Source organism: Oncorhynchus kisutch, linkage group LG13 (assembly GCF_002021735.2).
Source record: "Oncorhynchus kisutch isolate 150728-3 linkage group LG13, Okis_V2, whole genome shotgun sequence".
In the NCBI taxonomy this organism is placed as follows: Eukaryota; Metazoa; Chordata; class Actinopteri; order Salmoniformes; family Salmonidae; genus Oncorhynchus; species Oncorhynchus kisutch.
Window position 1 is genome coordinate 29,849,253 of NC_034186.2, and position 16,427 is coordinate 29,865,679.

The 16,427-nt window shown below is 43.7% G+C and overlaps 1 protein-coding gene across 11 annotated transcripts in view; it reads right to left on the minus strand.

The window, feature by feature from the left end:
- mcf2l2 (MCF.2 cell line derived transforming sequence-like 2) overlaps positions 1-16,427 on the minus strand; it is a 126,624-nt gene that overhangs the window by 94,409 nt on the left and 15,788 nt on the right. For 10 of the 11 annotated variants that reach the window (XM_020499167.2, XM_031785967.1, XM_031785965.1 and 7 more), the window contains exons 2-3: positions 6,812-6,895; positions 1,493-1,607 (exon numbers count right to left, since the gene is read on the minus strand). In XM_020499167.2, coding sequence (XP_020354756.1) covers positions 1,493-1,607; positions 6,812-6,895 — 199 coding nt within the window. Of the gene's footprint in view, positions 1-1,492; positions 1,608-6,811; positions 6,896-12,793; positions 13,198-16,427 lie in introns of those variants that run through there. The other variant, XM_031785960.1, reaches the window with a different exon arrangement.

The following is a 16,427-nucleotide window of genomic DNA, read 5'->3' on the forward strand; positions in this document are numbered from 1 at the left end:
AGCTTTTCACACCTGGACTGTGCAATATTTGCCCATCATATTTGCCCATCACCAGCTGTCAAGTTGGTTGTTGATCATTGTTACATTTTCAAGTCTTGCCATAGACCTTCAAGTAGATTTAAGTCAAAACTGTAACTAGGCTACTCAGGAACATTAAATGTCTTCTTGGTGAGCAGCTCTTGTGTAGATTTGTCTTTTTTAGGTTAATGTCTTGTTGAAAGGTGAATTAGTCTCCCAGTGTCTTAACCAGGTTTTCCTCTTGGATTTTGCCTGTGCTTAGCTCCATTACGTTTATTTTTATCAGGAAAAACTCCCCAGTCCTTGCCGATTACCCACAATCTGATGCATCCACCACCATCCTTGAAAATATGAAGAGTGATACTCAGTGACGTGTTGTGTTGGATTTGCCCCAAACATAACACTTTGCCACATGTTTCGCTGTATTACTTTGGTGCCTTGTTACAAACAGGATGTATGTCTTGGAATATTTTTTTATTCTGTACAGGCTTCCTTCTTTTCACTCTGTCGTTTATTATGGAGTAATTGGGTCGTTCCACAGTTTACCCATCTCAAGAGGTTCAATAAAAGTTGATGATTTCATTTGAAATCACCCATACATTCTCTTGGGACAGGGGAAATGGAAACACGTTGTGTACAACAGGGAGGGGCAATGGAATGCTTCACAAAGACAATTCATTGTTAAAATGTTTCTAGCTTGTCTATCTATGGGTAACATGGTTCAAATAAAATCTAATTTTATTGGTCACATACACATAGTTAGCAGATATTAATGCGAGTTTAGCGAAATGCTTGTGCTTCTAGTTCCGACAGTGTAGTAATATCTAACAAGTAATCTAACAATTCAACAACAACTACCTAATACACACAAATCTAAGTAAAGGGATGGAAAAATAATATGTACATATAAATATATGGATGAGCAATAGGCAAGATGCAATAGATGATATAGAATACAGTATACAGTGGGGCAAAAAAGTATTTAGTCAGCCACCAATTGTGCAAGTCCGTGTTGCCCAGCAACAGCCCCAAAACATCACTGCTCTAGAGGAGATCTGCATGGAGGAATGGGCCAAAATACCAGCAACAGTCTGTGAAAACCTTTTGAAGACTTACAATGACCCCTGTCATTGCCAACAAAGGGTATATAACAAAGTATTGAGAAAAATACTTATTTTCCACCATAATTTGCAAATAAATTCATAAAAAATCCTACAATGTGATTTTCTGGATTTTTTTGTCTCATTTTGTCTGTCATAGTTTAATTGTACCTATGATGTAAATTACAGGCCTCTCTCATCTTTTTAAGTGGGAGAACTTGCACAATTGGTGGCTGTATCAAATACACAGTAGCATTACAGTAAGCTTCTGTTCTCCACTGTGGGAAAATAATGTGCACCAGAATTGCAGAATTGATCTGAACTGCATAACCATGGGAGCATATTTATGGTTGTAGTGAAGCTGCATACTTTACCTGGGGATGCTAGTCAGATATGTGACAACATTCTGGAAGTCCTCGTCTAGGAGGTCGCCGAAGCCTGAGTATTCAGGGAAGGTGATGATGGGGGCGCCATCTTTCCCTCTTCCTCCTACACACATAGGGTTACATCAATAGATTGACAGAAATGTGTCCATTTTGTTACATTCATTAATTTACACCAGGCTTCTACAGTAAAATAACTATTTATTTGGATAAAAATGACATTCTGCTGTTACAGATCTGATGGGTGACTTTATATCAATAGAAAAATTATATTTCTATTAATCAACCACAAGGTGGTGACATTGAGCTGTCAGCACAAATTCGGATTTGATTATTTTTTGCCAAAAGTCATGATTGAATAAAAAGTTATATGAAACTAAATAAGTTTGATGAGTGAAAATGTTGATATGACAATCTAAATGAAGAAATATGAGGAGAGATGTAAATTTCAAATAATCAAAATTGTCTCACTAAATCCTGAAACAAATGAAGCAATCAGAGGCAGCCATAATATAATTCATGATCATATATCTCTCCAATCAGAGATGTATCAGTCAAAGTGCATCACTATGAGAAAGCATAGTGGAACAGCAAGTCACCCTATATCTAAAGTGTTCCTCCTCACTCATCATCATGCCCCAGTGCCTGCATTCCTGAGTGGAGATAGGAGTATAGAGGTCAGCCTTATGAAATAGATTTTAGGGTGAATTCTCAACTTCAAAACAGTTCAGTTTGGGATGACAGAGGGGAACTGCTGCAAATTGTACCTCATCTGGCCGAGGCATTCTGATTTTCTACTTGAGGCCCCACCCGAGTCTGGGCACTTACATTATTTGGACATACACTGTATTACTCTTATTCCGGAGGAGCACGTCAGGAAATGCTGCCTTTCATATTAGTGGTGAGGTAACTGTAGCTCTTTACTTTTACTGACTAACTTTTTCCCTTCCTAACTCCTCCTCTGCCTTCTTCTCTCTGTCTCTCAGTTCTAAAAATGTACTAACACTGACAAGCAAATCACATAGACAAGCATAACAGCCTCCTCCCAAACTCAGATGTCTTTGTGCTAAAAGCACCGTGTAGTTTATTTCCTGTGCCATCTCGTCTGCCATCCATCCCACTGGGTGACAACTCATCTAGCCGTCCTCCCAGCCAGACACATCCAATTATTTACCTGCATATGGCAGAAAAATACACCACGGGGAATCCTCACATATGCCAGAGCTTCTGTTGCCTACCTCTCTCACTGACAACAGTACACAAGATAACAATCAGAGCTGTACAATACTGCCCTGTCTAGAAAGCTCAACTCAGCATCACCTCATCAGGTATAAGGTAAGTAGTGCAGAAATATAGGTGTGGAGGTAATACTGGAATAGCGTCAACAGCGAAGTGGCATTTGCTTGCAACCAGTGGCGTAAAGTACAGTAAAAACACTTTAAAGTACTACTTAAGTAGTTTTTTGGGGTAGCTGTACTTTACTTTACTATTTATAATTTTGACAACTTATACTTTTACTTCACTACATTCCTGAAGAAAATAATGTACTTTTTACACCATACATTTTCCCTGACACCCAAAAGTACTTGTTACATTTTTTATGCTTAGCAGAACAGAACATTTTTTCAATTCACGTGCTTATCAAGAGAAAATCCCTGGTCATCCCTACTGCCTATGATCTGGCGGACTCACTAAACACACATGCTTTGTTTGTAAATTATGTATCAGTGTTGGAGTATGCCCTTGGCATACTTGTGCCATCTGGTTTGCTTAATATTAAGAATTTGAAAGTATTCATACTTTTACATTTGATACTTAAGTATATTTTAGCAATTACATTTACTTTTGATACTTAAGTATATTTAAAACCAAATACTTTTAGACTTTTACTCAAGTAGTATTTTACTGGGTGACTTTCACTTTTACTTGAGTCATTTTCTATTAAGGTATCTTTACTTTTACTCCAATATGACATTTGGGTACTTTTTCCACCACTGCCTGTGACTCTGTCAGGTATCAGCATCACAATATGGAGAAAAGGAATGGAGACCGATGTTTTAAAACCGTACAAAACAACCCAAACTCAGTGTCAGACCCACTGAGAATAAAAACAGGCTTACTGTCTAGATAATGAAATATACTGTGCTTTTTCCACAGTAAAATGACATAAATTTGAAAGCTAGCTTTGCTGACCCAGGGTTTTTGGAGTAAGACACCAGCTTGGCAGGAGCGCAGCTGGCTGACCCTTGGTGGTTTGACATGGGTGGGAAGGAATGGAAACAATCCCTGTGGAGCCAGAGGCTGTGGCGTAGAGCTCCCGTCCAATCAACCTGGTCTCAGGGCAATTCGTTGGATTTGGTACGTAAAATCTTTTACTCCATTTAGTATGATACATTACGTTACGTTACATTATGAATGGAATAGCGGTTCTACAATATCATACGAATTGGAGGACATATCGTGTACGTCTCACCCGGTCATACAATAGCTTAAGAATTGGATGATGTAACTTATCATAAAGGATGTATAGTATTATCCGTCTTTCTCTGAAATCAAGTTGCTTGTTTCAACAAAGGAGAATGACTGGGATAATTTACATTGGTAGTTAGGAGAACTAACAACAAAGGTTAGGAGAATTTATGTAAAAGGTTAGGAAAACTACTAAAACGACAAAGGTTAGGAGAATTTACGTAGCAGTTAATGGGAAATGGGTCAAGGTTAGAATAAGGCTAAGCTAAAATGCTACAGTTGTTCCCGACGCGACTCGAACACCAACCTTTGGATTGCTAGAAGGTCGCGGTATACATCCACACATCTTCCCTGACCAACCTCCCTACTTTTGTTTCTGTCTAAAGTAACTAGACCATTAGTACATACAGTGCCATGCGAAAGTATTCGGCCCCCTTGAACTTTGCGACCTTTTGCCACATTTCAGGCTTCAAACATAAAGATATAAAACTGTATTTTTTTGTGAAGAATCAACAACAAGTGGGACACAATCATGAAGTGGAACAACATTTATTGGATATTTCAAACTTTTTTAACAAATCAAAAACTGAAAAATTGTGCGTGCAAAATTATTCAGCCCCCTTAAGTTAATACTTTGTAGCGCCACCTTTTGCTGCGATTACAGCTGTAAGTCGCTTGGGGTATGTCTCTATCAGTTTTGCACATCGAGAGACTGACATTTTTTCCCATTCCTCCTTGCAAAACAGCTTGAGCTCAGTGAGGTTGGATGGAGAGCATTTGTGAACAGCAGTTTTCAGTTCTTTCCACAGATTCTCGATTGGATTCAGGTCTGGACTTTGACTTGGCCATTCTAACACCTGGATATGTTTATTTTTGAACCATTCCATTGTAGATGTTGCTTTATGTTTTGGATCATTGTCTTGTTGGAAGACAAATCTCCATCCCAGTCTCAGGTCTTTAGCAGACTCCATCAGGTTTTCTTCCAGAATGGTCCTGTATTTGGCTCCATCCATCTTCCCATCAATTTTAACCATTTTCCCTGTCCCTGCTGAAGAAAAGCAGGCCCAAACCATGATGCTGCCACCACCATGTTTGACAGTGTGGATGGTGTGTTCAGGGTGATGAGCTGTGTTGCTTTTACGCCAAACATAACGTTTTGCATTGTTGCCAAAAAGTTCAATTTTAGTTTAATCTGACCAGAGAACCTTCTTCCACATGTTTGGTGTGTCTCCCAGGTGGCTTGTGGCAAACTTTAAACAACACTTTTTATGGATATCTTTAAGAAATGGCTTTCTTCTTGCCACTCTTCCATAAAGGCCAGATTTGTGCAATATACGACTGATTGTTGTCCTATGGACAGAGTCTCCCACCTCAGCTGTAGATCTCTGCAGTTCATCCAGAGTGATCATGGGCCTCTTGGCTGCATCTCTGATCAGTCTTCTCCTTGTATGAGCTGAAAGTTTAGAGGGACGGCCAGGTCTTGGTAGATTTGCAGTGGTCTGATACTCCTTCCATTTCAATATTATCGCTTGCACAGTGCTCCTTGGGATGTTTAAAGCTTGGGAAATCTTTTTGTATCCAAATCCGGCTTTAAACCTCTTCACAACAGTCTCTCAGACCTGCCTGGTGTGTTCCTTGTTCTTCATGATGCTCTCTGCGCTTTTAACGGACCTCTGAGACTATCACAGTGCAGGTGCATTTATACAGAGACTTGATTACACACAGGTGGATTGTATTTATCATCATTAGTCATTTAGGTCAACATTGGATCATTCAGAGGTCCTCACTGAACTTCTGGAGAGAGTTTGCTGCACTGAAAGTAAAGGGGCTGAATAATTTTGCACGCCCAATTTTTCAGTTTTTGATTTGTTAAAAAAGTTTGAAATATGCAATAAATGTCATTCCTCTTCATGATTGTGTCCCACTTGTTGTTGATTCTTCACAAAAAAATACAGTTTTATATCTTTATGTTTGAAGCCTGAAATGTGGCAAAAGGTCGCAAAGTTCAAGGGGGCCGAATACTTTCGCAAGGCACTGTATCATATGCCTTGGAGGTGCTCAGAAATACGCATAGTATGTTTCGTGTAGTATGGCTCTGAAGCTAGGCTAGCCCAATAACTACCAACAACTCCTTCTGTTATCGGTCCAGCTTAGGCCCTGCACCTCTGTTCATGTCTCAGGTACTCTTCTATGTCTCTGGTAACTCAAAGGAATCTTCAGACTGAGGTGATCTGTGAGTATACAGACATTATTTAGTGGACTCAATATTCTCAAATACATGTTAATAATAATGTATAGTATGTACACAGTCATTGCTTCTGCATCCCAACTTAACTGAATGGAAAAAGTGGCCATTTTATCCACTCTGAACAAAGCTCATGAATATGGCCAGAGAGACAAAGACATCCTGGCAGGAAATGGTTCATGGTGTAATGTGATAATTATGTTATTATCCTGGAACAGACTATGGAGCAGACCAGACCTCTCTACTGTCTCAGACAGGAAGTGATTAAGAGGCAATCCTATCGATCAGTAGTTAAAAGGTTCAAGTCCGGTATCAACTCAATCATGTCTTAACGTCAACAATGGAAATGGCCTTGTAACTCATAACGGATATGACAAAATTATTTTTTCTGACAGTGATAAAAACGAATGAACAAACATTACATTGTGCTGTTCTGTATAACTGTAAAGTAGATATGATCACCTCTGACTAAAATGTGATTATTCTGTCATTCCCATATTTGCTCCTTCACAAAGGGAGAGGTACTCGAATATCTGCCCGCTCTTTGTGTGAGGGAAGCAGGGATAAGGCGAGGAGACTGAGGCCTAGCTACGTACCTGAGAGCAGGGCAAACTGCCGATGCAGCTGCTCTATGATGTCGACAGCAAGCAGGGGCCTGATCTCCTGCTGCATGATCTCATCTGGGGAGGGAGAGGAAAACAACAGGGAGAACACCTCCAGTCAGCAATCACAATATCATAGGAATGTATAGGAAAGAGAGCAGCATTAAACAACAGCGTACAATGTGTCCCCACAAATCAAGTCCTGTGGCCATACACTGGCCCAGTCATCATCGGTGGACAATCCATCCACATGTGGAAAGTGAGGCCAAGGCACGGCTCTGGACATTTCCACAAATAAAATAAAATCAAATGTTATTGGTCACGTACACATGGTTAGCAGATGTTAATGCGAGTGTAGCGAAATGCTTGTGCTTCTAGTTGCGATCATGCAGCAATATCTAACAAGTAATCTAACAACTTCACAACAACTACCTTTTACAGACAATGTAAAGGAATGAATAAGAATATGTACATATTAATATATGGATTAGCGATGGCCGAACGGCATAGGTAAGATGCACTAGATGGTGTAGAGTACCGTATATACATATGAGATGAATAACGTAGGGTATGTAAACATTATATAAAGTGGCATTGTTTAAAGTGACTAGTGATACATTTATTACATCCAAGTGGATAGAGATTTGAGTCAGTATGTTGGCAGCAGCCACTCACTGTTAGTGATGGCTGTTTAACGGTCTGATGGCCTTGAGATTGAAGCTGTTTTTCAGTCCCTCGGTCCCAGCTTTGATGCACCTGTACTGACCTTGCCTTCTGGATGATAACGGGGTGAACAGGCAGTGGCTCGGGTGGTTGTTGTCCTTGATGATCTTGTTGGCCTTCCTGTGACATTGGGTACTGTAGGTGTCCTGGAGGGTAGGTAGTTTGCCTCCGGTGATGCGTTGTGCAGACCTCAGAGAGCCTTACGGTTGTGAGCGGAGCAGTACCAGGCGGTGATACAGCCCGACAGGATGCTCTCAATTGTGCATCTGTAAAAGTTTGTGCGTGTTTTCGGTGACAAGCAAAATTTCTTCAGCCTCCTGAGGTTCACCACGCTGTCTGTGTGGGTGGATCATTACAGTTTGTCCGTGATGTGTACGCCGAGGAACTTAAAACCTTCCACCTTCTCCACTACTGTCCCGTCGATGTGGATAGGGGGGTGCTCCCTCTGCTGTTTCCTGAAGTCCACGATCATCTCCTTTGCTTTGTTGATGTTGAGTGTGAGGTTATTTTCCTGACACCACACCCCGAGGGCCCTCACCTCCTCCCTGTAGGCCGTCTCATCGTTGTTGGTAATCAAGCCTACCACTGTAGAGTCGTCTGCAAACTTGATGATTGAGTTGGAGGCGTGCATGGCCACGCAGTCATGGGTGAACATGGAGGACAGGAGAGGACTTAGAACACACCCTTGTGGGGCCCCAGTGTTGAGGATCAGCGTGGTGGAAATGTTGTTTCCTACCCTGACCACCTGGGGGCATCCCATCAGAAAGTCCAGGACCCAGTTGCACAGGGTGGGGTCGAGACCCAGGGTCTCGAGCTTAATGATGAGTTTGGAGGGTACTATGGTGTTAAATGCTGAGCTGTAGTCGATGAACAGCATTCTTACATAGGTATTCCTCTTGTCCAGATGGGTTAGGGCAGTGTGCAGTGTGATTGCGATTGTGTCGTCTGTGGACCTATTGGGGCGCTAAGCAAATTGGAGTTGGTCTAGGGTGTCAGGTAGGGTGGAGGTGATATGATCCTTGACTAGTCTCTCAAAGCACAGTGCCTGTTCTCTTGCAACAGTGGTCTCCATGTCTACCGCTGCCCCTCGCAGTTAATACCTTTAGCTGTGAACGCAGATCTTTGTGTACCTTCATTCATTTTTCCATTACAAGCTCCTGTATCCCTCCTTTCAGACATATGTTTCTTTCATTGTGTTGTTCTTGGAAGAGTCAGTAGCCATTCTGGATGCTTGAAGGGGAGGGGAGGGTTAATGAAGCTTCATCACTCTCTGCCTTAATACTTTGTTATCACCCTGAAGCACACTGCAGCTAGCTTTCCACTGTGAACAAAACACCCTCTGTCTGGCCACGGTATAAAGGAGTGCATTACAACAGACTACACTTTATCAAAGACTGAGCGAGCTTTGAGTGGGTCTTGCAGCCAGGGCTATAGATAGCACAGAGAGTCTCACAGAAGCATGTTTCTACTGTATGGAAGTTGGAAGCTGTAGTGTTGTCATCCTACCAGCAACTTCAAGTCTCCACAGGGATTTGGTCCATTGTTTGGTATCAAGGCCAAATTACATTGACAGTATTATTCTTAGCATGTTACCTCATTTACATATATTTCCACGGCTCCTTTTACGACAATATACTAAAACGTGTGCATCACAGTACATTTGCACACAAACCTGCACGCATTTGCGCACACACACACACACACATACATCCTCCCTCAGCAGAGTGGTGGCGAGAGGAAGGAGGATCTGCGTCTAGGAGCATGTTAACACGCTAGCTCCAGATCTTATCATCCTGCTGCAGGAATCCCAGCCCCAGACATGTAAGTAAATCACAAAGCCAGGTCTCATAATGGCCTCTGCAGGCTTCAGAGAAAGGTCACAGCATTCACTTCTAGAGGAACAGCATGCAGAGCACAAAGACACAACCCACCCTCCTGCCTCCATCCTGCCAGCTACAGGCTCTGGAAGGAATTAGCACTCCAAGAACAGATACATAAAAAATATGACATAATACTGAATTATTATTATTATTTTTAAACAGCAAGATCACAAAACAAGATCACAATGGTCAGCCCTGTTCTTTGGCATCGCAGAGCAAACAATGGAAAAATGCATGATCAAATTCTATTGACTAAATACCAAAAAGCATTATTGTATACAGTAATAAAAAACAGCACAACAACACATTGATTCTAGTTACTGGAATGCTATTAGTTGTATGCTATTGTGCTCTGACCAGAAGAAAGTCCAGTTCTTCCAGGTTTCCTATATCACGTGGTGAGGGAAAACTCCTGGGCCTAGTCAGTCATATGTTTAGTCTGGTGGGTGTGTTGATTCTGTGGCAGGTTGTGCCAGCAACATGTGGAGACACCATGGATTAATGCCATGGCAACACAGAGGGGCACCGTCCTCTGCTCTCCACACACCTCATCAAACCTCATCCCAGTGTCCACCTTGTCCTAGGCTGCCTTCAGCCTTCTGCTCCAATTCATCAGGTTTAATGAGCAGAAACACACACATTCACTCTCAGCCACAGTCACACATCTACTGGAAATGAGGACTTTAAGTACATACCGTATTTCCCCTAAACTAAGCTGTGTGGTATATTGTAGGTATTATTGTGATGTGTCGTTAATAGGGCACATTAAATATTGTCAATCGCACAAGGTTCAAAGTGCAATGCAATATTGTAAGAAGTTTACATACATACATACACCTTAGCCAAATACATTTAAACTCAGTTTTTCACAATTCCTGACATTTAATCCTAGTAAAAATGGATAGGATAACCACTTTATTTTAAGAATGAGAAATGTCAGAATAATAGTAGAGAGAATAATTTCTTTCAGCTTTTATTTCTTTCATCACATTCCCAGTGGGTCAGAAGTTAACATACACTCAATTAGTATTTGGTAGCTTTGCCTTTAAATTGTTTAACTTGGGTCAAACCTTCAACAAACTTCCCACAATAAGTTGGGTGAATTTGGCCCATTCCTCCTGACAGAGCTGATGTAACTGAGTCAGATTTGTAGGCCTCCTTGCTCGCACATGCTTTTTTAGTTCTGTCCACAAATTATCTATAGGACTGAGTTCAGGGCTCTGTGATGGCCACTCCAATACCTTGACTTTGTTGTCCTTAAGCCATTTTGCCACAACTTTGGAAGTATGCTTGGGGTCATTGTCCATTTGGTAGACCATTTGCGACCAAGCTTTAACTTCCTGACTGATGTCTTGAGATGTTGCTTCAATATATCCACATAATGTTTCTTCCTCATGCTGCCATCTATTTTGTGAAGTACATCAGTCCCTCCTGCAGCAAAGCAACCCCACAACATGATGCTGCCACCCCCGTGCTTCACGGTTGGGATGGCGTTCTTCGGCTTGCAAGCCTCCCCCTTTTTCCTCCAAACATAACAATGGTCATTATGGCCAAACAGTTCCATTTTTGTTTCATCAGTCCAGAGGGCATTTCTCCAAAAACTACGATCTTTGTCCCCATGTGCAGTTGCAAACCGTAGTCTGTCTTTTTTATGGCGGTTTTGGAGCAGTGGCTTCTTCCTTGCTGAGCTGTCTTTCAGGTTATGTTGATATAGGACTCGTTTTACGAGAGAGAGAGAGCGAGAGAGAGAGAGAAGATCCCTTCAGCATCATCCCTATTCATTAAAGTCACACGCTGACCGTGCACCCCTCTCTGATCTGACTCTGTCTTTCTCTGTCCTTTCTGTGGTTGACTGAACATGACACCCCCCGCCCCTCCCTCCCTCCTCTGAGTCCTCCCCCCTGTCAGAGCAGCTGGCTGGGAGTACAGGGGTGTTTATGGTTAAAGATACTTTTGTATCTGTTTCCTCCAGTATTTTCACAAGGTCCTTTGCTGTTGTTCTGGGATTGATTTGCACTTTTCGCACCAAAGTACCTTCATCTCTTTGAGACATAACGCGTCTCGGCTGTGTGACGGCTGTGTTGTCCCATACTATCGTACTATTGTTTGTACAGATGAACGTGGTGCCTTCAGGCGTTTGGAAATTGCTCCCAACGATGAACCAGACTTGTGGAGGTCTACAATTCTTTTTCTGAGGTCTTGGCTGATTTCTTTTGATTTTCCCATCAAGCAAAGAGGCACTGAGTTTGAAGGTAGGCCTTGAAAACATCCACAGGTACACCTCCAATTGACTCAAATCATGTCAATTAGCCTATCAGAAGCATCTAAAGCCATGACATCATTTTCTGGAATTTTCCAAGCTGTTTAAAGGCACTGTCAACTTAATGTGTGTACATTTCTGACCCACTGGAATTGTGATACAGTGAATTATAAGTGAAATAATTTGTCTTTAAACAATTGTTGGAAAATGTACTTGTGTCATGCACAAAGCAGATGTCCTAACCGACTTGCCAAAACTATAGTTTGTTAACAAGAAATTTGTGGAGTGGTTGAAAAACAAGTTTTAATGACTCCAACCTAAGTGTATGTAAACTTCCGACTTCAACTGTATTTGACTGACAACAATAAAGCTATAACTACCCTAACATTTTAGGATTCCCTTCGTAGAGTTGTACTGTATGCTTGATGCAGATCAGTGCACCAGTTTCTCTCTCTGGAAAGTACATCATTTCTTCAAATATATTTTTTTACATTAGCTCACCTCAATAACCTAAATGGAGTCCAACCAACCAGGTGCTTGACCTTTTATTCATTAGCTATGGTGAATATTAAGATAACGTGCGAGGTTGAGAATTCCCTAAATCAAGTTTCCTACTTCACTTTACCCTACTTTCCCTCTAAATTGATTTATACAAAGACTAAAAAATGCATCATTGCTTAGCCTACTAATTAACAACAAGGCTATTACGAAATAATGTGTAGAGGACAGGATACCAAACACAAAGCAATTGCAACACATGCTATATATTTGTAGCCTACATAAGGTTTATAACGCAACAATCTAATTTTCACACAGCCGGCCGCCATCAGAAAGTCACAAAATCCCGAAGCACAGTTGCATCTCCCCCACAGACAACTGCAAAACAATTGAGCCGTTTTGTCCCTGAGCATTAGCTATGGACAGACAGGCAAGAGTCCCTTGAGCTCCTCAGAAGACACTTGAGAATTTATCAACATCTTGATATTCTGTTGTAATGGAAATAAAGTCTAGGACCCAGGCCAGTGACAACAAATGTGTCTCTCTGTTTGGCATGTAAACACCCTATAGCTCCCGACAGAGAGCCAGCGAGAGAGGAGAGTATCAATACCTTACCTATGACATGTCTAGTTCTCTTCATCATAGCGCCACGATAGTCGGGTGTGAAGAGAGAGAAGTCACTAATCCAGGCGGCAGAGGTAAATGACACCAGTAGAACTTAGTCCAGACTTGCTTTTCTACCATTATCATCCCTTTCTTCTCTTCAGACTTCCTGAGTAACAACACAGACAGACAGACACACACACACACCCACCCCTACACTCCCTCCCCCCATTTACACACACCCAGCTCTTACAGAGCCTTGGCAGCAAAGGAGTTTTTTCTAAGGAAGCAGTGCGTCTGAGTCTTTTGTCACTTTTTCCAGCCCTAGCTGCTTCTCACAGCTCCAGTCTAACCTCTCACAAGGCTCTCTCAGAACATAGCAACCACACAAGCAACCTATCAGGAAATCAGGGAGGAGGGAGGGAGATCATAAACACACTGCTTACTGCCTCTTTAAGTGGGGGGCAGCCCCAAACATTTAACTACATACTTCTGAAAGAATGAAGAGAGAGAGAGAGCGAGAGAGAGCGAGAAGATCCCTTCAGCATCATCCCTCTTCATTAAAGTCACACGCTGACCGTGCAACCCTCTCTAATCTGACTCTGTCTTTCTCTGTCCTTTCTGTGGTTGACTGAACATGACACCCCCCGCCCCGCCCCGCCCCGCCCCTCCCTCCCTCCTCTGAGTCCTCCCCCCTGTCAGAGCAGCTGGCTGGGAGTACAGGGGTGTTTATGGTCCTAGAGGAAGCATGTCCCAAAACCCCGGTGGCAGCTACTGAGGCATTGTATGTTAAATAAGCAGCTTCCCTTCCCATTGGATTCCAAAATAGTGAGATTCACTGAAACATGTCCAGTTTGCCAGGTGAAATGTGTTACAACGGTCTCAAAAAGGTCAAAGGAGAACTTGAAAAATATTATCTTTTGTAAATCAGATGAAACGTTTTATGTCCCTTAATTTAATATACAATTTGAGGGCACATTATATCATTTACAAAACACATGTCCATAAAATCTGAATCCATGTCATGGTTTATACTTAAAACCCCACCATTGATTGTGTAAACAAGCTTTCTCCCCCCACCCAAGGAGAGCAACTTATCGTAACTAAGAGAGCTTGTTAGGAGACGAGGCCCCCTGCATGACAGGGGGTAAGAGAATGCACCAGTAGATCTGCTATAATAGGATAATTAGCTGTGTGTCTAATAATTTGGAGGGTCAACAGCAATCTACAGCAGGGAGATCAGCTGTGTCTGAACGGATAGACGGGTTGCTGTGTCTGCCCTGTCGACCTGCCTGAGCCACCATGGATCTCACACACACAGTGTTACAGGGTTACGTAAGAGACCATTATTGAGGACAGGATAAGGAGACAGCCAATTGTTCAGAAGGAGAGTGCAAATCAATGTTGATGACAACATTTCCCACTGTTCTCTTCCAAACGGAAGACACAAGTCACAGATACACTCTAGATTTTTGTGTGAAAAATAAAGCCTACAATCTCCACCACATACAGCCTAAATGCCACGCACTCATCACACTTTCTCTCCACACTTTCCTTGTAGAATATGAACCCCTTAGTTGGCAAATTGAGCCCTGGGGTGAGAAGTTCATCCCTTTAACAAAACCTGTCCTCCAGGAGAGGACAGTTATAGGCTGGATAGGGTGGCAGGTAGCCTAGCGATTAAGAACGTTGGGCCAGTAACCCTAGTTTGAATAACCAAGCCGACAAGGTGAAAAATCTGGCGATGTGTCCTTGAGCAAGGCACTTAACCCTAATTGCTCCTGTAAGTCGCTCTGGATAAGAGCATCTTTTAAATTACTAAAATATCAATGTTACATGAGGAGCCTTCCAAATGAGCAACTTAAAGCAGAGGACTATTTAACAAAAAGCATCAGGGACCACAGCACTGTTTTTCGAGCTCCCCTGACATTAACATGTGACTGTAAAGACACCCAGCCAACCAGGCCTGAGCATCCCTGTTACGTCCGTCGTTAAATGAAGACCAAGGTGCAGCGTGGTAGGCGTACATTATCTTTAATTATAAATGTTCCACCAAAAAACAATAAACAACTCAACGAACGTAAAGCTAGGAGTGCAACACATGCAACAAACAAAGACAAGATCCCACAACAGAAGGTGGGAAAGAGGGCTGCCTAAGTATGATCCTCAATCAGAGAAAACGATAGACAGCTGCCTCTGATTGGGAACCATACTCGGCCAACAAAGAAATATAAACATAGATTTCCCACCCTAGTCACACCCTGACCTACCAATTAAAGAATTTAAAGGATCTCTAAGGTCAGGGCGTGACAGTACCTCCCCCCAAAGGTGCGGAGTCCCGGCCGCAAACCTGAACCTATATGGGAGGGTCCGGGTGGGCATCTACCTTCGGTGGCGGCTCCGGTTCGGGACGTAGCCCCCGCTCCCTACGCTGATCCCTCCGCTTCTGTGGAACCGGACCGTGGATCGTCGCCGGAGACTCTGGACCGTGAATCGTTGCCAGGGGAACCGGACCGTGGATCATTGCCGGAGGCTCTGAACTGGGAACCACCGCTGGAGGTTCCGGACTGCAGCTCGTCGCCAGAGGCTCCGGACTGCAGCTCGTCGCCGGAGGTTCCGGACTGCAGCTCGTCGCCGGAGGCTCCGGACTGCAGATCGTCGCCGGTGGCTCCGGACTGCGGATCGTCGCCGGAGGCTCCGGACTGCGGATCGTCGCCGGAGGCTCCGGACTGCGGACCGTCGCTGGAGGCTCTGGGCCGTGGATTATCGCTGGAGGCTTCGTGCCATGGATCATTACTACAGGCTCCGGGCCATGGATCATCACTGGAGGCTTCGTCCCATGGATCATCATTACAGGCTCCGGGCCATGGATCATCACTGGAGGCTTCCTGCCATGGATCATCACTTCAAGATCCGGGCCATGGATCATCACTGGAGACTTCGTGCCATGGATCATCACTACAGGCTCCGGGCCATGGATTATCACTGGAGGCTTCATGCCATGGATCATCACTACAGGCTCCGGGCCATGGATCATCACTGGAGGCTTTGTGCTATGGATCATCACTAGAGGCTTCGTACGTGGAGCCGGAACAGGTCTCACCGGACTGAGGAGACATACTGGAAGCCTGGTGCGTGGAGCTGCCACAGGGCTTACCAGGCTGGGGAGACATACTGGAGGCCTGGTATGTGGAACCGGAACAGGTCTCACCGGACTGGGGAGATGCACTGGAAGCCTGGTGCGTGGAGCAGGCACCGGATACACTGGGCCGTGGAGGAGCACTGGCGGTCTCGAGCATAGAGCTGGCACAACCCGTCCTGGCTGGATGCCAACTTCTGCCCGGGAAATGCGGGGCGCTGGCACAGAGCGCACCGGCCTGGAGACTTGAGACACCGTGCGCATCACCGGATAACACGGTGCCTGACCAGTCACACACTCCCCACGGTAAGCACGGGGAGTTGGCTCAGGTCTGAACCCTGACTCCACCAATCTCCCCATGTGCTCACCCCAAAACATTTTTTGGGGCTGCCTCTCGTGCTTGCTTTGTTGAGGTGTCTCCTCGTATCGTCGCCGTTCCGCTTTCGCTGCCTCTATCTCCTGCTTCGGACGGCGATACTCCCCGGCCCTTGTCCAGTGTCCTGCTCC